Source organism: Besnoitia besnoiti, chromosome III (assembly GCF_002563875.1).
Source record: "Besnoitia besnoiti strain Bb-Ger1 chromosome III, whole genome shotgun sequence".
NCBI lineage: Eukaryota > Apicomplexa > Conoidasida > Eucoccidiorida > Sarcocystidae > Besnoitia > Besnoitia besnoiti.
Window position 1 is genome coordinate 2,977,604 of NC_042358.1, and position 22,190 is coordinate 2,999,793.

Genomic DNA, 22,190 nt, shown 5'->3' on the forward strand with positions numbered 1-22,190 from the left:
CCCGGGGTCTACGACAGAGCTATAGACGGAAGCCCACCATCACAAACACGCAGCACACGTGCCATGGGCGCCCCGCCCTTGCGCTGAAACCCTCTATACGGGCCACGTCCGCGGAAAAATTGTATCTACAGGCGGCAAAGTGGATGCGGCTCCGAAATTCAGCACGGGTAACAGCTACCTGTAAAGGTGAGGTGCCCAAGTTTTTTCGCTGAGTACGCCTCAGAATTCAAGCCGCTCCCTCCCATGCGCTCCTCACCCTCCAGATATGTCGCTGGCCAAGTGCTTGAGCAGTGATAGTGGCCGCAAGATACCATTATGTCATACACAACTAAAATCCGGCACCAGACGCTGAAGCCGATGCGCCACATACGGAGGCATTGAAGAGTGAAATGACGCCATTTAGCAGTAGGCGAGTTGGAGATTCAACGAAACACTCAGCAACAGACGGAGAACTGCACCGACACTGTCATTCAAGTTGGAATGGGAAGCATTGGAACAATGCAGAGCCGGTGACGTCCCACCGCTCCAACGTCGTGAGGCGACTGTTATCGTTCTTTTTCTTGTACCGCCAACGCGTGAGAGAAATGCTTATAGAGACTGACATTAAAGCCCACTGAGGCAAATGCCAGCCAAGGTGTGGCCTCACTCCGTATCAAAACTCGCCCTGTACCCATGGGGAGATCGCTGTCTCTCGCCAGTGAACACTGTAGCACACGCGTGTCCCGCCTCCCCCCCCGTACCGTTTGCAGCACAAGTAACCCAGAGTCGCGCCACTGCCACAGAGACAGCGAGCTGCGCCTGCGTGCGTCTCGATTCATCACTCGGCGCTCCGCGAATAGCTGGGCGGAAGCCCACTTAAACACCGTAGAGGTGGGAAGCCGATGAGCATAGCAGCATTACCCCGCAAACATACCGTATCGGTGTCCTTTCTTGTTATACGAGCATTCAGAAAAAGTCAGCCGCTCTCGTATGCGAAGATTAGAGCAGGATCCGCCTGTCTGAAAATGCTGAAGTAGAGCGAAGGGCCACCGTTTCACCGCGTCTGAGAAAAGGGCACTCCATCTTGTTACCATCGACGACAGCGAGCGCGATCAGCAGTCAAGGCCGTCACCAACGTAATATACGCTCCCTAGCGTGCGGTTCCGCGATATTTTACACCTCCGTGCTCCAGGCCCGTGATGTGTATGAATATCCCTCCGTCGGCTGGATGCGCTTAAGATCTCCAACGACGCAAACTTGACACCAGAGCGAGAAAGAGTTAGCGATAACGCTACTGGTAACAATATCTACGGCACCGATGTTCACCTCTGGGCCTTGCGACGGCAGTTGGCTGCCCCTCTTTCTAAGCTTCCCTGCGTGCGTCAGAGAGTGCGATCAGCGCCACCCCTCGTCTTATCTCACAACATGGTACTATAGGTCAAATGCTCCCTGATCAAGAACGTGAGGAAGCTCTCGTGGTCGAACAGTAGGTGAGATTATTGTATATGAAAGCAAAAACACTGATGCAAATCCTGCGCCACAGGGCAACTGCACTCCGTTCGTCTCCATCTCGAACACGACAGCTGATACCACGGTGTGGGTGGATCGTTTCTACCCCTAAGCACTCATGCCCGAGCAGCCCGCATATCAGTGCACCAAAGCGTGCAGGTGTCTCGTTACTATTCCCGCTGGAGGGCTAGTCCATGCCCTATCCACCTCTGGTGGACGACCATGTACCCAAAACGCATGCTAACAAGGTTTCCGCCTAGACTGAAGCGTGTCACGAAGTGTCCTGCACGTGCCCCCCACCCCTCGTGTGAATATACTGGCCCTCCAGCAGGCGAAGACGACGTTGCGCATTTCCCGTACGAAGGCCTGTTGCCGTGCTCCTCTCTGGTTCACTACACGTACTGAATGGACGGCATGGATGGCGGAGCATCCCCCGCTGACTGTGTCAACCTTGCGTCTTCATCTGCAAGGGCGAAAAATTGCAGATTTCGGCAAGTCTGAGAGCTTTCTATTGCCTCAGGCCTACCGTCTGAGTCCTGAGGTACGGGAGGTGCGGGGAAGCATAGCGACAGTTGAGCGCTGATTACATCTCGATTCAATCTACTGTTGTCCGCCTCTCTGTGCCGCTGCCGTTGTCGAGTGTAATCGTTTTGATACGTCCTTTATATGACAGTAACGTGCAACGCTGACTGGATCTAAGGAGACGGTGGATCGGGCTGTCAGGGCCGTGTCCGTGAGGACCCCGGAAATCCGTGTTGTTTCCCTTCTCCTTCCCACAAGTAGCGATGAAATCCACGAGTATTGTGACCACCTGCGGGCATTCCTACGGTTTCGGTTTCGACGGGGGCACTGGGCCTGCTGAGACCGCTGGAGAGGCAATGGAACCCCTGCAGAGAGAATGAGAGGTTGAATTGTTCCGGGCGCGCCATTTTGTTTCAGACTGCCTGGCGCTATGCCATCTTCTGGGTCAAACAAACCGCCAAGCCGGTTTTACCCAGGTTGGTGTACCTTAAATCCTAGTTCGCGGCGTGCTGTTCAAAACGAAAACTGCACTGTCCGTGAGCCGTCACCTATATCGCAGTGTTTGATGGTGTATGACTCCAGCATCCAAGCAGCGGTGTTGCAGATGCATAAACAGCCCTTTCAGCAAAACGCGAAACACGTGCGAAATCGAGGAAATTCTGTTCAACTTCGACTGCGACGACTCGGCACCTCTTGGGGCTCAACATGAGGCTTATCTGTGAAAAGTGAACAACCAGTGACTGCAGTTGCCGCCATAATAAGTGGCAAGGAGATTCATCTTCTTGGCATTGGTTTCCTGCTGGCCCAGTTGCTGGGGAACCCGCAAACATGTTAGGCACTCGCGGAACTGGGCGAGGGAAGAAGCGGGAGTAGGCTTGCGAATCGGCTGAGCACGGCTGCAACCCTTACGATCAGGCTGACATTAGCTCCCTGCACCAACTATGGCACTCTCTGAACTTTAATCAAGCTGACATGGTGCCCTCCTCACGCCAGTGCACGTTTGGGTCAGCTCTTTCGTGGTTTTTGCTGTACCTGCGACATCCGTTGGACGCCGGAGCGCACATCAGCCAATTCATATCGCGACAGGGCAGAGTGATGAAGAGATGCCTTCTGCCGTCTCTCCATCTCGCGGAGCAGGAAGATACTGTCGCGTTGTGGCCATTAAACCAAGGAGGGAAAGAGGCTCACCGCAAGCTTTGCCACCCTGCGCTCATAGCGCCAGCGCTTCTGTTAGGAGCGTCTGTGACGTTGGCATCCGCGCAAGCCTCTGGTTTTTTTTCGCACCAAGCGGGCAGAAGCATGCGCCATTGCGCGCAGGCGAAAGGCCTCTTGTAGGTTTCGGGCACTGCTGCGAAACGCTCTGTGTCGCTCTCTCACGTAGTGTAGATAGCGCCACCTGTGAACCTCACGCGGCACCTAGAGAGTAAGCCTGTGTGCCTGCACGAGCCTCATATTGTCACGCAATAGCTCCAATTGGCTGCGGAGTTCCTGGTCCTGAACTGTCGCTGGTTCAGCGAAAAGGTACGCCCCAATTACAATAAGCTCTAAAAAGGAGCACGAAAACCAGCGCGCGCACCAGCTAGAGAATACGCGGCGTCGCCTTGTGACGGCATTCTCTGCCGCCTCTTCCGACCCGGAAAACAAAAAGAGGACTGTTCTTCTCATGTCAGGCACTACGAACGTAAGGCGAGCGAAAAGTGGTCCGGTCGCTTCTCAGTTCCGAAAGCACTGCAATTTGCGCGAAAGAATCCGAAAAGTGACGGCGTGCCTGCCGTAATGCTGTTGTCAACAAGGCGTCAAGAAACGGCCCCCTGCGTGTGATGAAAACTGTAAGAGCCGCTGCAAACACTAAATTCACACCGAAGAAGTAACTCCAGCAACTTCTCCCAGTGTTTCTCGTCCTCTTGGGAAGCCACCCAGGAACGTGAAGCGTGGCGCTATACCGCTCGAAAGGGGAAGGCGCACACGCCCCATACGCTTGAATGAGTCACAGGCAGGTAATTTAGGAAGACAGAGGACCTCCAGACGTGCTAACGAAGATCTCTCGCGTGCCACTATAAGTTCGCAACAAATGCACGGATTTCGAATTTTGATCAGGCAACAAAGAGGAGACACTGGCCGCGGGAGCCGCGAAGAACGTCTTTGCAGCACAACCGCCGGTTAGTGCAGGAGAGCGTCTAGAAGTGCTTGATGTGTCAGCACAGGACGTCGCGCTGGTGCTGTCCGCACGCACGAAGATACGCACGTAGAAGGCCGGCTACTGGCAGCGGCGTCAGTGTGGTTCCCGCCTCTCCTGCACGCTCACAGGTCGTGACATGTTTCTACACCCAACTGACTGTTTCTGGTGGTCTTCGCTCAGCATCCACCAGTCCATGCTAATGGAGTATAGCTGTGTCCGTTACTTCGATTGTCGTTCGGAGATACAATCTCTCGTTGCACTTCGCGGGTCCGCTGGTTTACGCTCAAGAGATACCCATTAGTTTCACATGGTCACACTGTTTCACCATCGTACCCGAGCCCACAGGTGGAGTAGTGCGGGCGAAGCAACTTACCAATCACAGCGTTCTCTCAGGCACAAACGGAAACAGCTGAAAAGAGTTAGCTCACCACTACCACCGCAGCGCCGTCAGCTGCTGTCTGCCAGGAAGAGACTAGTACACACAAGGTTAATTCATCGTTACCACTTTTCGTGGCCACAGAAGCTACCTTGCTGTAAGCTGGCGCCTCAATCCTACGTCAAAGCTGCCCTATGTTGGGGCTTGGCACAAGCAGCTTTTGTGTCTGGTACCGTGTAAGCCCGCTTGGAACCGAAAAAGGTAGTCTTGCGATCGTCCCGTGCGTCGGTAGCGCCAAATACTCTGAGGAAACAGTCGTCAAAATCCGGCGTCTCAAGCGATGGCATTGCAGATACGCTCGTCCTACCATCGTTTTCCGTTTGCATTGTAGATGCGGCGGATGCGGAAGAAGCAGCGTGTACGACCAAGAGGCTCCCGCGGCTCTGTGGGGCGTCACACTAGGAACAGGGCTAGACCCCTCGTTGCAACTGTAGCGCTGCTCCCCTCGTTGTGCAATCCACGTGACAACAACTGTATCGCTCGGTGCACGCCAGACTGGCAATATTCCGTTACCATCCACAAAAAGTTGTCCTTTGTGTCCCTTTTATTTTCCGCGATTTTACCTCTCCCCTTCTTTTTGGTGCCCGAGCATGGAACGTGGAAGTCCTGTGCGTAGGCCCTCCCCTTGGTCAAGTTCCAGAGGCGTGTTTAGCGCATTCAGGATGTATACGCTGGTCATGGCCGCCGATTTGCATTTGTGAAAAAGTGTTGTGCAGCACACCTCTGACAACCCGACAGCTGCTCTCAGATATCGTGAAAATCGTTTTGGATACATCCCTGAGTAGGGCTCGCGTGCCTGTTGAGAGTAGAACACAATACAAGGTATGGCTCTAACATCCTCTGGCACGTGATAATTTATGCTCCATGCCAGTTCCTGTGCTTTCCTTGTAGAATATATACTCATGATTCCGAACTGGCGGGCTTTGTGTCCGGCTCACGGCAAAAGCTGGTACATTTCAGCCATGTCACAGGCACGCCAGTCCCGACGGTGCATCCCACAGGAGCGCAGGGAGATCGAGGTTTGATCGAAACGCCACGAAAACCTGATGCAGCAGGGCCACCAGCTTGTCGATGGTCGCCTGCCGTGATAGGCTTCCCTGCTTCTGCGCAGCCAGAGGATGGGGACCCCAGAGGGCTGAGCGTCCCTGGCGCTTGAGGATCCCTGAGCATCGGCCTGGGGCCGTACCCCGTCCGCCAGCTGACACGCTCGTCATCGTTGATGACGACGGCACTGCGAGTCCTCCGCCTCATGCAGCTCACTCCACCGGGAATAGGACGTATCTAGCCTTGCAGGACCGGGCCAGTCTTGTACAGTTTAGGGTTTGACATGAAACATACGCTGCACCGTAGTGCCGCAGAACCACAGCATTTTCAGCGAGCGCCGATTCACAAGGTTATCCGAGACGTCACAGGCAACAAGCACTGCGAAAATATCAGGCAAGTACCCTCACCGCTCTCGGACCCTGCCCGTGAGCGCACCGGTGGTCCACGTGGACGGGCGCGTCGGCCACCTGCGCGTTTCTCAGGCTATCGTCTGTGCAGCAGTGAAGTGCTTGCCACCGCATCCAAGTAGAGCAACGCATTACTGCAGGACGCTGACCACGCTACTAACCTGGGGCGTCCCTGCAAGTGAAGAAAACACAGTGAGACGCGAAACTTTCAACGCCGGTTATATTACTGTAAGTTAGTGAGCTCAACTTTCAAAAGACCCTCAAGCACGCGCCCATCCGGGCGCTGATATCTCGGTACGCAGCACGTCATCGCAGATGTGGTACAAGAGCTCACCGCCCCACAGCCCGTCTGACAGCTACAACCGCGTAATCCACCGACAAGAATGCTTCCACAAGACATGCACTTGACGAAGGCTGTGTTCCGCAGTCGGTAAGATACATGTGAGCCCATGCGCAACCGATGCTGGAAAACGGCCTTTCATCCCCAATGCAGCCAAACCGTATCTGCACACGTGGAGTGCACATGCGGAAAGAGCCATCCTGTCCTGTAGAATTTCGCGTCGTATGATTCTCCGCGCCTACCCCTAACGGTGTATCCGTGCCGGGGATCGACGCCACTGCTCGTGGCCGCCACTGTCAAGCGGTGTCTGTTCACCTGACGCTTGGTGGCGAAGGCTGCAAGCAGTCGAAGAAGATGCCATGTTTAGCTTCCTCCTCGAAACCGTCCTATGAGCACGTTGGAGGCGGCAGATTTTAGACGCTAACTTCCCGGCTAAACATCCCTTGTCTTTGAAACACACTTCCCTTCTCGCCGTTAGCATGATCTCAAAGTACTAGAAGCCATGTGATTTATATAGTATATTGTAAGTCCTTTTCATCAGTAACGACTTGATTTCCACGTGCTGAGGAAAGGATGAACTCTGGCTCCTTGTTCCCACTCTGTTTTTCGGAATATCATGTCTCAGTCGTCGGTGACAGCAAGCCGCAATTTGTGACGCACGAGAACTGGGTTGGAGACAAACAGTGAAGAACTGCAGAAGCGTTATGCGATGGCCGTGCGATAGCAGCGTAAAGCCTCGGTTAGGCCATAGATAACTTGGCCTGTGTGGCCTCTCAAGTAGGGGCTACCCGTTGCGTCCTTTCAATGCTGCGGTGCCTCGCCCGCACCGTGATGAACACGGTTTAAGGCGGGGGAGCACGAGCCAGTACGAAAAAACCAATATTAGTGGGGTAATCTCAACTTCGCGCGGCGCCGAGTGTGATGTCACGCAGAGACCTCGAGACGTAGTATTCACGGGGGATGGCACCTGGCGTCTTTCACCTCTGTTCCCTCCCGGGTATGCCGTCCGGCCAGCGAAGCATTATCTGCAAATCATTACACATGTGTGGCAACGGCAGATATTTCCGGTCCCTCTCCTTCTGTGCGGGTTTTCCGCGGCGCGACACATGCGGCGAACCTACGCACAAGTGTTCGTTCTTTCCGTGATGGGTTTTCTGTCGCCGTCCCGAAGTCGCTTCACGCTCGTGGGCTCTCAAGCTCACTCATATCATCGGAGAGGCCTCTGGATTTTGTGACAGTGTCGTACACGAACAATGGGAATCCGTTTCGCGCTCTTTTTCGGCTCCCTACATGCCGCTTACACAGCCTCCCGTTCACCATCGTCGGCAGTAATGAATAGCATCTTCACCGAATGTCTGGGATCTTCAGATGAGCCATGTTTTGAGCAATAACTGAAAGACACTACCACAGAGAATGAATCCCCTCTATGACACCAGTCAGCGCATCTAGTGCAGTTGCTGTTGCCTCTGCCGGGTGCGGGTGCGCATCCAGTCTACCTCCGCAATAGAGTCAGGCAGCGTCGGCTTGACAAATGTGAAGACGGACCTCTTTGGCTCTTGTGATAGCACAGTATTCACGCCACAACAACTGAGTTACCAATATGTACAGGCATCTTCTTCTTTGCCTTCACTACTGGCTGCATGGTCCGTGACAGCCTCAGCCACATGGATGCCGAAGGCCCTTTCGACGTATGACATCATCACCATAACACAGTTTAGGCGGGCGCGTCATAGAGCACTGCCTCGTGTCTTTGCCCGCCCACGTACCACGGGCACCTTGGAAACGAGCTAGAGCCAAGGCGGGCGAGGTAGGCTCCCTACTGCCGCCGAGCGCCTCCTCTCACTCGCACGCCGCCAGCCTCTTCTAGCACGAATGTCAGCCTGCAAAACTTGCCACAGTGCATGTGCCTTAAGTCGGGTGGACACGCTGCCTTTGTGGAGTGCACCCAGAACTAACCATACCTGCCGGCGATGCCGCCACAGTCCTTTCTTGGGCCGCTCTTTCTGGGTACTGACTAAACTGGTCACACTCTGTGCCCTTATTCGCAGCCCCAGAGCTTGGGTTAGATTCCTCTCGCCTGTTTTGTAAATTCTCCGTTTCTCCTCCATGTAGTTATCGGACAACGCTTGGTGTAGCCCACGAAGAACCCTGAGAGGAATGTGTCCCTCCCCACAGTTGCTTTCCTCCTCTCTAGTATTGTCAGCTGGATGCGCAGAGCGATATCTGGGTGTCTCCGTGGAGGGGCTGATACAACGAACACTCCCACTACGGCAACCCAAAGGAGGACGCATGCATAATGCACCTGCCGCTTGTTCAAGCGTCTGCTCTCCTGCCATAGCGCGCGCATTTCGGAACACTCAACGGGCACTGCAAGCGCAGTTCCTGCTGCATCAGCCAGTGTGGATGCTGTATCCGTGAGGGGCTGCCGTCGAGCCGTCAGTTTTAAAGGCTGACTGGACTCGGAGGTAATGACAAATGTGAGCACCTAAAGGCCTTGCAAGAATCTGTTTTTGGCGTTGAAGCTCGTGCACGAAAGCTTGATAGAGAACCACACACAGTGGTGCGTGACGCGGAATCAAGGGCCTCGACGAAAGCGTGGAGTATGCCACACTGTGGCCACGCGACTTGCCGCATAGGTGCTCCCCAATCATCAGGATGGGGTGATCGACGCCGCCATTCTCATGCGGAGACTGCAGCACACAGCAGGGTGTGAAAGACGACCCCTGCATACCATAGAGCTGGCCGCATACCGGCAGTAAAACCGCTTCCTGTCCCCCGCGTTGCTCATAATAAAAATGCCACATTAAGTCCGACCATCCGAAGTTGTGCAAAGTGCCTTCATCTCTCTTGCCTCGCGTCTCGAAGGCCACAGTCTGGCGCGGTACTGAGGTGCGCAAAACCTTTACATCGCTAGACAATCTGCGGAAGGCGACTCAAGTGAGGCCTTCTCATTGGCAGCCATTCGCTGCAATCCTCACCCCGCGCCGGCACACTGGTGCCACTTCCATGTCTCCCCCACATCCTGCGCGCGAGCACGGAAGCGACAGCTGCCACGGTGGGTGGCACCGTGCTTACTTCTCAGTTGCATGATAACCTAAAAGACGCGTAGCTTTTCCGGCAAACTGTACCTACCTGTCAACCCGTGTACGGGGGATTCCACACACAAAGCAAGGACTCGCCGGTGACACGGGCGAGGGCGAGACTCCCGTTGGGCGGACAATAGCACGCTGATAGCGCCGTCCCACAGTGTTCCTGTGGTTCCGCTGATTCTGAGCCTGAATGTTGTGAGCTACCCGAGCCAAACCTCTCCACGTTGATGACGGAGGGCCGGCGAGTGCAATTTGGAGCCCATCCGTCCGCTCTTCCCGTTCAGCTACGTTCAATGCTCATAGCTGTGGCCCCCGCACTTGTCCGCCGCCGGTGCTATGAGAACGACACGGCTCTCCCAGATTTGGCTCCCCAAATGACGCACACACGCTGCGGCGCACGGCACACTTGCTATCTACCCGAGGTCAATACCTACCCAGTCACATATGCAGGCGGGCGCAGGGAGCGCGACAGCAGGCGGGAAATGCATTGTGGATAATACCGTATTTTGCCAAGGGCTGCAGCCGCGGCAGGTGTTTACGCTATGTGACTACCAGCAATGGTACAACTCGCGCGGCATCCCGAAGTGGTACACGCGAACGAGCCATCAGAGGGCCTTCAGAGCTGATTGCGAGCGTGATTGTTTGGCTGTCACAGCCACCGGCAGAAAAAACTCGTCTCCTCTGCCCCCTTCTCTGTGGAATGGCAGCCTCATAGGTAGAATTCCGCCTTCAGCCAGAACGGGACACAGTGACAAAGCACGCACGCTTCGCAGGCCCAAGAATCGGAGTGCAGTTGCATTGGTGAGGTTTTGCAATGAGGCAGGAGACGCGAGCGTCAGCAGGTTCCCAAGGTACTGACGTATGGCATACGTGAGGGCCTCCGGCTTCGGTCTTTCTACGCGCGGTCTGTCGTAGGTGTGCCGTGTTCCCCTGTATTTGTCTCGTCGGCATACGCCCCTCCTCTCGTATATGCCGGGGATCGGTTCCTTTGTATCAGACGCAACTCCGGAAGGGATAAGACGTCGCACCGCGTTTGGCGCTCGGTGCTCCTGAACGGCGCCGCTTAGATACTCAGCTCACGGTGTTTGAACGCCCTCTGGTCTGACAGGTGGGAACGGCCTACACCACTGCAGCCAAAAATTATTGCATCGGAGCATCAGGATACCCGTTGACTGGAGTAATTGCGCTCCTCCGGAAGTATGAGCACTTCCCTTCAAACGAAATAGCGTGTATGTGCTGTCTTTGGCCCGTGAACCAGAGCGCACGTAAGTACCCGTCACGCAGGGGCATGTTAAACCACTGCCACTGAAATCAAAGTGCCTCCCATTCGTAAGCCTCACAGAGAAGTGAAAATACAACGCGCATACGAAAGCAGGGAGCATGGGCAGGCCATGCCGAAACGTCGATTGCCATGTGGGGTTGTGGCCATGGTTGCTGGAGGTATCCTTGTACTTCACTCGGTTCTACATAATAGGGTAAGTTACGCTTGTCAGCTAGACCTGTACGCCAAGCTAGTGATAGCTTCAATCATATCCACTCATACGCGTGCCAGGGGGTTCACTTGCATCTGTAAGGAAGCTCTCGTCAGGAAACGTAATATATACAAAAATATAAAGCATTCACTGTGCAGCACTGCGTGAGATCTGAGCCGAATTGGGTTTGTCTACCACATGCTCGCAGTCCTGCAGCACCCGAACAAGACTCTCCACTATCTCTCCCGCGCCACGTATTTGCTGTGGATCTTCCGCTTCGCTCCTGGAGCCGCATCGGCTGGCGCCACAAACTTCAAGGTCAGCGCCGCCTGTCTGCCGTTCAGCAGGCTTGAGAAACCATGTATCCCCCAAAAGCGCGACTCGGTCTGGTACAAACGTTTATTCCTGCGGATAACCTCACCCCTCTCGTTGCTACTCGTCGAGACTTGAGTAGGTTTATAGCGGGCGGGGTCAGGGGGGTCGAGCGGCATGCATCGCTGCCGCACCCGGCAAGCTGTGTACCGCAACTATGACCATGGTGACACCCAATGTTCACTCTCATGGATTCGGTGTCCAGGACTACCTGGCGCTTAATAACGATTCCGTCTTCCAGCTTCCATGCCCAAGGCAGAGCACTGGATTGGATACCCAGGGAAGTGTGCTCCCATTAAAATGGATCATAGTGCAAGTCACCAGGCGCGGCGCCCCACTTGCCACGCCACAGCAGAGGTTGGGGTACTTCGAGGGCCGGGTTTTTGACAAGATGGGATGCGCGACGTGTCTGTGTCTGTGCATTTCCTGAGGGGATGTGTGCGAACGAAGGGACAGGACTCGGCGGAGAACCGAAGCCCCGCAGATCGGGGTTCGGAAGGAAACTCCCTTCCTAGACTTCCGCGGGGGGCGGCGCCACGCCGCAGACGTCCAGCTGCCAGATACGAAAACGAGTGAACGCCACAGTAGAGAGAGAGAGAACGCGGAAAAGAAAGAGACACTAGCAAGAGATGCGCAGGAAACAGTGGAAACGTGGACGAGAATGAGCGATCAGCACGCAAGAGACTTTGGCGTTTAGGCTTCACCCTATACCCTAAACGGAAGAAGAGAGACCCGGCTTGCCCCCGCAAATATATCGTCACGCTCAGGGATGGCGGACATCGACGCACGCTCAATCTCCTCACCGATTCAAACTTCGCCCCGCTCGTCCTGTATTCTCGTTTGATCCGGACAAAAAACAGAATAAAACGTCGAGCAGCTGGAGCCAGAAGCCAGACACTGTCTCAGCCTCCCTCTCTGCTTCTCCGTCTCTTCCGCTGCGCTTTACCGAATGACTCGCCAACTTCGCGCCAAACATAAGAAGCAGGGTTCTCGAGTCCCCTCTGTCGCCTCGTCTCCTCAGACGGCGGTTGCAACCGCGGGGTGCGGCACTCGGCGAGCGGCGGACAGAGCCGCGTGACCTCACAGGCGCTGCGGAGCAGACTGACCCCCTTCCTCATGGCATCTGCCAGAAAGTCAGGTAGACCTCGACGCTCTCGCCCCTGCAGAGAAAACGAACCGACGAAGCAATTTGGAGAGCCGTGAGGAAGACGAAACCGCCCGTTTCACTCCATTCGTTCCACAGAAAGGGTCACACTGTAAGCCAAACATGTTCGTAGACAGCGCCGCCCCAACACCGTTCCGCAGTCCTCCGCACGTCTCGGCATTGCACGCGGACTCACTGCCCCGAGCACGAAACTATTCAGAACTCATCTCCCCGCGGTGCAGACCGTCCCCCCTGGCTCCCCTCTCGTTCAACTGCCCTGTAAAGAGAAGCAAACCTCCCTCCTTCTCTCGCCAGGGAATTGATTTGTCTGGCTCCTTTTCCGTCCAGTGCCCGAGCATCTTTCGCAGACGCCTCTCCCTCTCTAAACCCTAAACCCTAAACATTCGCTCGGCGCAGGCGGGCGGCTCGTCTTCGTGTGAGAAGCAATGCGATGCCGCACCATCCCCCCTCTCTCGCGCGCGCGGCCAGATTCTGTTTGTCTTCCTTCCTGGCGCCCTCAGTCCACGCCTCACGTGTGCCCTCTCTCTTCGCACGCTGCGCCCGCGACTCCTCAGTCGTCGCTCGCCCTTTCCGGTCTTGCCTCCGCACTAACCGCGTACCGAGAAGTGTTGACGAGGCTCCAAACTGTGTGCTGCGGAACGAAAAACATCCCTTCCGCGTCCAGCGTCGCCTCCTTCTCGCCGACCTTCACATGCAGTCCCCGACCGGCGGAGACGACTCCGTACTGCGCAGAGGGAGGCACCGCCGCACAGAGGACGCGAGGATGCGGGGGGTGGAGAGACACCAAGAGGAGAAACACGCGAGGAGTCGGAGCGAGAGGGAAGAGAGGCCAACAGAACGACAACGCGGATGATGAAGACCTCAAATTCCGAGCGAGACAGCGCGCATGCGGACGACAGAGACTCACGAGTCACCTCAAGAGAGGACCAGGGCGTGAGGACGCCGTGAAGAACACAGCACCAGCCTTGACCCGCGGAGATGAGCAGACTAGCGACGTGGAACAAAGCACAAGCAAGCCCTACGTGAAGAAACGATCCGCTGTCGATTGGAGGTTTCGTCGTTCCAGGCGCGAGCCGCAGGAGGAGCGAGTGGCTGCTCGCCCCACACCGACTTATCAAGGCAGTCTGAAAAGACAAACACGCAACAGAGAGAGAGAATAACACGGGGCACAGGACAAGGGATGTCGCAAGGTTTTGCGCATGCGCTCGTGAGGCGAGGCCGCTTCTCACCGGCCGCACGACAGGAAAAGAGGGATCTCGCGGGCGGAGGCAGCCACGGGAGAGAGAAAAGCAGCAAAGAGAGAGAGAAAAGCAGCGACGAGACCGCCGCCAGACGACGGGAAACGGCAGATCATTCCTCACCTGCAAAGTGCCTTGCGGATTCGCGTTCATCCAAGTCCACTCTGGGGGCAGCGTGACAGCCTCTGCCAAAAAAAACCAACGAAAAAGACGAAATCTGAAAGAAAAGCAGGTGAAATCGCGGTCCTGCTCCGCGCGAGAACGACCATAAAAGGAGCAGAAAAACCCAAGTCGAACTGAGACAGCGGACTCAGACGCCGAAAGAACAAGGCGAAGAAGAAGACCGCAGCAGGCGAGTCAGAGGTGACGCGCGAGCGCAAATGAAGAGAGAAGCGGAAACGGAATCGACTCGACGACAAGCCAGGCCCCAAGGATGAAGAGAAGGAAAAACGATAGAAACAGGGTCGCAACGCCCCAGCCAGAAGACAAACGGCGACACGCAGAACAGCGGAACTGCTCGCCTGCGAGGATGAGGCCGCCAGACGGAGTCGCAGACCGTTTGCAAGCTAGTGTCGTCTGTCATCATGCACATCGAAATGACCCCGAGAAAGAAACGTACTGTAGGTGAACAGCCTTCGAGTGCCGTCTTCGCCTTCTTCATAAGTTGTGCTGGTGAGGTCTGTTGGCTGTGCGTTGTCCTCTTGATCATCGTCGTGGATGACGCGCTTGCCCCGCCGTCGCTCCCCTTCGCTCTTGGGGAGTTCGGTCTCGTCCTCACTAAAACCCCTCCCTCCGGACTTTCTTCTCTCGCTTCTCTTCTCCTGCCGCTTTTTCGCGGTTTCCTCCGCTCGCTCCCCTCCCTCGTCGCTGTCGGACTCTTGGGGCAGGCCGCCTCTGCGCCTGCGACGCTCGGGCGCCTGCGGTTCGTCTTCCTCCGCATGCGTCTCCCCGACGCCCCAGTCCGCGTCGTCGCCACCTCCCTCCGCCCCTTGCTCACTTCTCCACGCTGCTTCCGCATCTTCGTTTAGGCGCTCGCGCCGCTCGCGCGGTTCCGCCCGCTCGCCTGCGGCTGTCTGCCTTCTGCGCCGTCGCTTCGTGTCGCCGGTCCCTCCGCGCTTCCCCTCGCGCCGCTTCCGCTTGGCCTTCTCGTGCCTCCGCCGGTCGCGGCGCTCGCCGGGGGCTGCGGCCTCGTCGCCTTCGGAGTCGGAGACTCTGACGTGCTGGCCAAGCTGCAGCAGTTTTTGGCGCTCGTCGACGGCGAGCTCGAGGAGAGTGCCGTTTCGCATGAGTTCTTGGCGCTTCTTCTCTTCGCGCTTGCCGGCGACCGCGCCGAGGACGCCGTCGACCGTCACGTCTCGCGCGACCGCGCGCAGCGCGTCCTGGTTCACGCAGCGCGACACACCTACCAAGCCCCATTTGCCGTCCTCTGAGTAGCCGTAGCGCGCGTACTCCCCCAGCCACGACTTGAGCGCCGGCAGGCGCTGCCGCAGCGGATACCGCCGCTTCTGCGCGCTCCGCGCCGAGCGCACCGGCGAGCCCGGCGGGGCTGAGGGCGCTTCTCTGTCGGACTCCGCCGAGGCCGCGGACGCCCCGCCCTCCACGAAGACGACGCCGTCCGCGCCCTCCACCTCCTCCCCCTCGTCTCCCCCCCCCCCATCCTCGTGGCGCGCGAGGACGGAGATCGGCTCCTCGACGAGACGCGCGCCGATCGTGACAACCGGCAGACGCGGAGGCATCGTCGCCCGCGTCAGCCCGCGGCTCTTCTCGCCTCCCTTCCGCGCGCGGGCCTCGCGCGACGAGCGCCGGCGCCCCTCGGGCGAGGACGCCGGCGAAGTCTGGATGCCGCGCTGCACGGAGCCCACCACGGGCGGCGGCGGCGCCGGCAGGCCGTCGGTTTGCACCGCCAGCGCCGTCGTCGTCCGCGCGGCGGGTGGCGGCGTCGCAGAGGCCTCCACGAGCGCAGCGGACAGCGCCGAGAGCGGCGCCGCTGCCGCCGAAGACGCGGCGCCTCGCGCGTGCGCCGGCGTTGAGGCGTCCTCGCCCTCGATGCCGCCCGCGTCTGCCGCCGGCCTGTCGAGCGCGTCAGACAGAAGCGCCAGGGCCGAGGCAGCGGCGCCCAGGGGCTCCTCGCCGTCGCCCGACTCTCGCGCGTCTTGATCCCCCAGAGGTTCCGCGTCGAGAAAATCGTCGTGGCCAAAGCCGCCGGCCGCGTCAGCGAAGAGATCGGGAGGAGACGAGAAGGACGTTCCGTCGCCTTCTTCTGTCGCCGTCGCCTGAGAAGCGTCGGTCCCGAGAGAGGCGGGGGGCGGTGCGGCCGACGGCGGCGCGGGCGCGGCGCCCGCAGACGCGCGCCGCCCTCGTTTTTCTTCGCTCGCTGGAGAGTCTCCGTACGGGTCGCTGCGTGCCAGGAAGTCCTCGAGGGACGTTTCGCTCGACAGACTCTGCGTCTCATCTGCGTCGTCCTCGCGCCGGCGCCCGTAGTCTGCGCGGTCATTCGCAGGGAGCTCCTCTGCCGGCGCTGGCGAGACAGCCGGCTCTCCTGAGCCCTCGAGACGCCGGAGCGTATCTCGCTCGGCAAGCCCTCCCTTTCCTGACTCCTTCCAGTTTCTCTCTGCCTCGCTTGGCGCCCGGTCCTCTGCGCCGGCAAGCTCAGCTGCGCCCCCCACTCCCTTCTTCTTGTCCTCACGCACTTCGCCGCCCGAGGCGCGTCGACCGTCTCCGGCTCCTTGGTCTCGATGCCCACGCGGGAGCTCGACGCTGGATCGCCTGCCGCGTGCCTTCTCAGCGCTCCCGTCGCCGCTCCTCCTTCCCTGCTGCTCAGAGAAGCTCAGGCGAGCCAGACGCGACTGGTCGCTCGCTCGCCGCGGAAGGGAGACAGGCGCCACGAGGGCGGAATCCTCGCTGCTCGCTGAAAAAAGGCCTTCGTCTGTGGCCCTGCGAGGCGCAGAAGGCCCGCTGCGGGCTCCACTCGGCGACAGCGACGCGTGCGCCTCTCCCTCTCCCCTCTTGACTCGGCGCCTGTCCAGCCCGGCGCGCGGGGGTGCTCCCCGGCGGCTGTCTCTCCGCCCACGCACTTCTGCCTCTGCGCCTCCCTCGCCAGAGCCCCCTTCCTTCTCGCTCTCAGCCGGCTCACTCTGCGCGTCTTCGCGCCCTCCTCGGCGCAGCGAAGAGTCCTCCGCCTGCAGCGACGCGCGTCTCTCTCGCAGCGACGCCTCCGCGCCTCCGCCAAGCAGCGGAGGGGGCGGCGGAAACCGCGCGGAAACAGAGGCCGACGCGCGAGATTCCGCGTGAGCCGGCTGCGCACCGTGAGACTGGCGAGACGCCCGAGGCAGAGGCTCCCTCCGCAGCGAGAGCTCTTCTCTCGGCGCACGCGACGGTCGCAGACAGGATGCTGGCTCCTGCAGAGGCGCCTCTGCGGAGGGATGCGACGCATGCCTCGCGGGAGAGGAAGCCGCGCCTCGAAGAGAAAGAGACGACGAGACGGGCGAGTCCGGCTCCCCGATGCGCCGCGCAGAGAGCTTTCGGCTCTGCTGCACTGAAGAGAAGACAGACAGGTGGGACAAAACGACAGAGAAGCATGCAAAGACCGAAGCGGTGGAGGCACGCCAGAATGATGGCGCACGGACATACCACCGGTACGACCGCCGACGAGCCTGAATCCTCTGAAAGCCTCTCGCTCGAGTCCCCTCGCGCATCGAACGCAGTTGACGGCCTCGAACACCTCGGGGTCAAAACTACGCAGAATGCACATATACAGCTGACTACTGCCGCCACCTACTTTCTCGCTGTCTCTCCTGCGAGGAGACGTAGACTGCGTTCGCCTCTCTGTTGAGCCGCATCTGCACGGAAGGCCGGCTGCGCGTCTTGTGCGGCGCGCCGAGGACGATCGGCGTGCGGGCGACGACGTCGCGGAGCGGTGGCTGAACAGGCGCTCCAAGCTGCGGCGCCATGGTCTGCAAGAAAACAAAATGAAACAAAAAAACGACGAAAGACGTAAGTAACCGTGCCGCACACGCCTCAAGAGTCCGCCGATTATCATCCTCGGCGGCAGCGCCGATAGGAGCATATAAGTATCTCTCGTCTCTTTACAAATGATCCACGCCCCAGAGCGGTATAACTCAAATCAAATAGACAAAGGCATTATATAGCTCTAGAATACTGAAGATGACTCAGGTTATGAGATAAAGACAGCCAAGTTCTTTATGCTTGCAGGTGGTGGCCTGCCGCTCGACTGCTTGAGACAGCACAGACGTTCCACTCTTCCGCGTGCCCTTTGTTAAAGGATATCGGTGACGCTTCCGCAGCATCTCCGCCCCTTTGCGCTCATCTTGGATTCGGTGGACTGCGGCTTCGATGCAGGTCCCCAAGCACGAGGATCTACTCCTTGTTCACCGATTTAGTCTTACAAGATGAACGTCGTGACGGCGAACCGCACGCTCTGTCGGCGCCTCCCCTGCGTCTTGAGCGCGATTTGCGGAGCTGGAATCCGGCCTCGCGTGATGCGTCTGGCTCGCGTCCGCGACTCGTCTCTCTCCGCCCCTCCAGGCAGGAGCAGTTTCGCGCCCGTCTTCCTCCGCGATTGCTGGTTTTTGCGAACTCGGCCTCTCTCCCTCTTCCTCAGAAGAGGTAAGGTCTGCATCGAGAAAAAGGGTCGCCTTCTCATCTCCGCCCTCTTCCACGGAGCGCGCTCTCCTCTGCTGCGAGGCCGCTGGCAAGAGGAGACGCGGCGTCGCGCTGCGGAAGTTCCCTGCCCGCGAGTCGACTGACAGCAGGGACTCGTCGTCGGATGAGAGTTCCTGCAGCTTCCGTGCGAGAGCGAGATCTTCTGCCTCAGAGGACGAGCCTCTGCGCGCGTCCGCCCGCGTCTCGCTCCCGCCTGCGCGACCTTCGCTGCTGCGCGCCCTCCCGCGAGGTTCTGCTTCGCCGAGGCGCGGCGCTTCGTCGTGGAGCCCTTCGTAGGTCTTCCGCCGCGCGCCTTCGGGCCTGGAGAGCGCGGACTTGTTCGGGTATTGGCCCTGAAGCAGCGACCGCGCGATTTCGTCGCTGGTCACGGCAAAGTGCGAGGTCAGCGCCATCTGCTGTCTGTACGCCTCCCAAGCGCGCTCGCCGAGACGCACGCCCCACGTCCAGCGATTCGGCGCCATCTCAATAAAGTCGCTTTTCCGCCGCGCGCCGCTCGCCTGCATCCCGCCCCCGGCGTCAGCTGCAGCGACCGCGCTCGCCCTGAGAAACGGTGAGCGCGGCGAGGGGGAGAGGAACATGGGCGTCGCCGCCGCGGAGAACGCAGGCGGCGCAACCGCGGACGGCGCGGCCTCGAGACTCGAGGCGAAGGGCGAGGCAGACGGCGGACACGGCGCGAGAAGAGAGAAGGGCGACGCGCCATGCGCAGGCTGCTGCACGGGTGGCTTCAACTCACGCGAAAAGACCGCCCCTGCCGCCCGGCTCGGGCTTGAAAAAAACGAAAAGTGACCCTCGCCGTCGGCGCCGCTTCCGCCTGCCTTGCCGTCTCCCGCCCGCGTCGCGTCGCCCGCGAACAAGGAAGGCGACACGAAGAGCAGCGACGGCGCGGCAGGCGACGCAGGCTGTGGCGCCGCGTGCGCGCGACTCTCCTGCTCGGCGGGGTGGGCAGCGGCGCGCGAAGACGCGAGAGGAGAACCTTGGTCTCGGAGTCCACGAGGACCGGGCGACGCGGCAGGTCCTGCCTCGCCTGCGGAAGGGATGCGCGGCTCTGCGGACGCGGCGCGACGGCGCGCACTCGCCTCTGCCGCCGGGACTGAGGCCGTGCGCGCCCTAGCGGCGGTGCTGCGCAGCGGAGACTCAGGGGCTTCGTCGTTGAAGGACTGGCGAGCGGCGTCGGTTTTGCGCAAGGCCTTCTTCCGCCGCAGCGGACTCGCCAGGATGATCGGTAAGACGCTCGTGAGGCTCGGTGCCCGCACGTCTCCAGACGCGCCCCCGGGAGGCATCGAGGACGCGGAGACACCCGCCGGAGGACAGGGCGAGCGCCATACGCAAAACGAGGCGTTTCGCGCAAGAAAGCGAGACAAGGGGTCGGACGCGCGCTCACCGGGCCCGAATGGACGCGCAGCCTCCGCAGAGAGGGAACCCGCAGCCGTTGAAAGCTCGGAAGGCAGCGGATTCGCCGCGGCAGAAGAAAGCGAGACAGAGAAGGACGTGAGAGTTGAGGCCTGCACGCTTCGTTGATGCGAAGGAGGTGCGCGGAGCGCACTGGAGTTATGCGCGGCGACTTCCCTCGAGGCATCCATGCCTGGGATTCTCTGCGGCGTCAGTCCGAGGGGACAGAAATACGGGGACCGCGGACAAGCAGACTGCAGGCCGGTTTGGGACTGTCGAGAAGAAGACGGCGGAGGCCCGAAGCGCGAGACGTCGAGTGCGGAGTGAAGGGCGGCCATGATGCGAGGCTTCACACGATAAGCCTGCAAGAGGCCAGAAAAGAGTCTTCAAAGTAAAAAACCGGAGCCGTCGCGCGGCTTCAGGAACCCTTGAGAAGCAAGTAAGCGGGGGACGGGGCGTACACGAACAGCACACACCCCGGCCCCAGCGCCAGCCAAGACGGAGAGGCCGCACAGAAGCGCAGCTTCCCACAAAGGAGAAAAAACGCGAGACGATAGAGGAGAACGAAGGGATCGCGTGCACGGACGCGAGCTGGTAAACGAAAACACAGGGGAGGCTATGTGCGATGCAATTGAAGATTTACGGGGCGCTCGTCGCGATGGAAGCGCATCGATGCAACGGCGTGAAGAACGAAAGAATACACGCCGGAAAGCGACGAAGCCCGCGGGAAAAAGTCGATATGTTGCTGGAATCAGCTCTTGGAAGGGAGATTCGACGAAGAGTGCACGTGGAAAACACTTGAAAGGAGAAATCAGAGCCTGGGCAACGCGCAAGGTGCGCGCCTCTGTGCCTCTCGCCTACTGGGTGAAGACAGCAGCGCGCAGTAAGTGAGCCCGGTCCCTTATTTCTATCCTTGTGAGAAAAACAGAGGAGGCAAAAAATCAGAGCGCATGTATACCAAGAAGCCAACGAACTGGGCCTCTCCATGCTGTGCTCCAACCTCATGAACTCCGAGCCACCATGAGTCTGTGCGCTCGCGTTGCTGATATTGCCAACGAGGCCTTCTTCACCGTTACTCTTCTCACTTGCCTCGCCACGACGCCACAAAACTACGGAAACTCCAAAGGAAGGTAGCAGCTGACGTTACGGACGACATGTCTCAGGGATTCTACTCAAGACACGCAATCCTGACGGCCGCGTGCGTGCTCGATCCGCTGCCACGAGAGGGGAAAAGAAAGGGAGGTTTGTCCCGTGTGTATGGTACGAAGTCCAGGGACGGACGAGAGCCTCTTGCTTGCGACAGAAAAATGCGACAAAGATATGCATGCAAGAGTACTGCAATATCGAGAGCATGTAGTGTTTCAACGGAAGCAAACAGAAGAAACGAAAAAAACGCGCACAGTCACCCCTGAATTCGGCCGTTTCTTTACGAAAGATTGCCCGGGGAGAGGGGGGAAGCAGGGAGCGTCCGTGCAGCGGTGCGCGCTGTCAGAAAGCCACCGAGAGAAAAATTGGACTACAGAGGTACTTTTTCAATAAATAAGCGTCCGTGTATACAGCAGCCGACAAAATAACGCGTTCTGCAGCGCCCGCTTTCCTCGTTCCCAGCCCTCTCTGTAGAGACCTCCATGCACGCCGTAGGCAGATCGAAAAGCTTTCGCTGGACTGTCATTGCTGGTGCCGTAGACGCTTGCGTTTTCTCGGTTTTTCACCCTCCCTTCTGTGTCCCGATAACGCGTCTTGAAGCGGTGGTTTCTGTCTGTTTCCCTTCTTGCGCTGACCAGTGATGAATGCTCAAGGTTTCCAGACAAACGCGGCGGGGGTCGCAATGTCTTTCGCCACGGTAGATGCAGAGTGGTCACGTAGGGGGGCAGCAGGATTTTGTGGCAAAAGCTTGACGCACGGGGCCGCCTTTCTGAGGCACTTACCTTCGAGTCGCGGCTATGTGGCGTTCAAATTGCATTCCTGCTGAATGGTGATGCTTCCCTGCTCGGGAAGGGGGGCGTTTCTCTGAATCCTTGCCACTCACATCCTGTCTGCTAGCGCGCACTGGAATGGCTCGGCTCGTGCTCGGGAGGCATTAAGTGGTAGATTTAGTGAGCAGTACAGAGCAGACAGTGGACTGCTCGCCAGAGAACGCTCTGCGCGGTCACTTCGCCGCATCCTTGCGCTTTGCTGCGCGTCTTCCTAGTGCGTGACTACCTCTGGCGTTCCGACCTTCTAGAGCTCATGAGCACCTGCACTGCCCGATACGTGATACAGCTTTCTTCGCTATGGCTGGTCGAACGGTACGTATCCATGCTCCGCAGACATACCTGCTCTTGCTTTTGCTCACGTGCATCAAAGTGTTTCACAAGCCCGTCTGC

General features: G+C 58.7%; 1 protein-coding gene across 1 annotated transcript; it reads right to left on the reverse strand.

Annotated features, from left to right (window-relative positions):
* Positions 1-12,463: 12,463 nt before the first annotated feature.
* On the reverse strand, positions 12,464-20,162 carry BESB_047110 (uncharacterized protein; the record flags this gene model as incomplete). Its single annotated transcript, XM_029363162.1, has 7 exons — positions 12,464-12,509; positions 13,114-13,238; positions 13,537-13,638; positions 13,876-13,937; positions 14,372-17,287; positions 17,531-17,705; positions 18,159-20,162. The coding sequence occupies 7 exons, from the start codon at positions 20,160-20,162 to the stop codon at positions 12,464-12,466; spliced, it is 5,430 nt and encodes a 1,809-aa protein (XP_029220528.1).
* Positions 20,163-22,190: the final 2,028 nt, after the last annotated feature.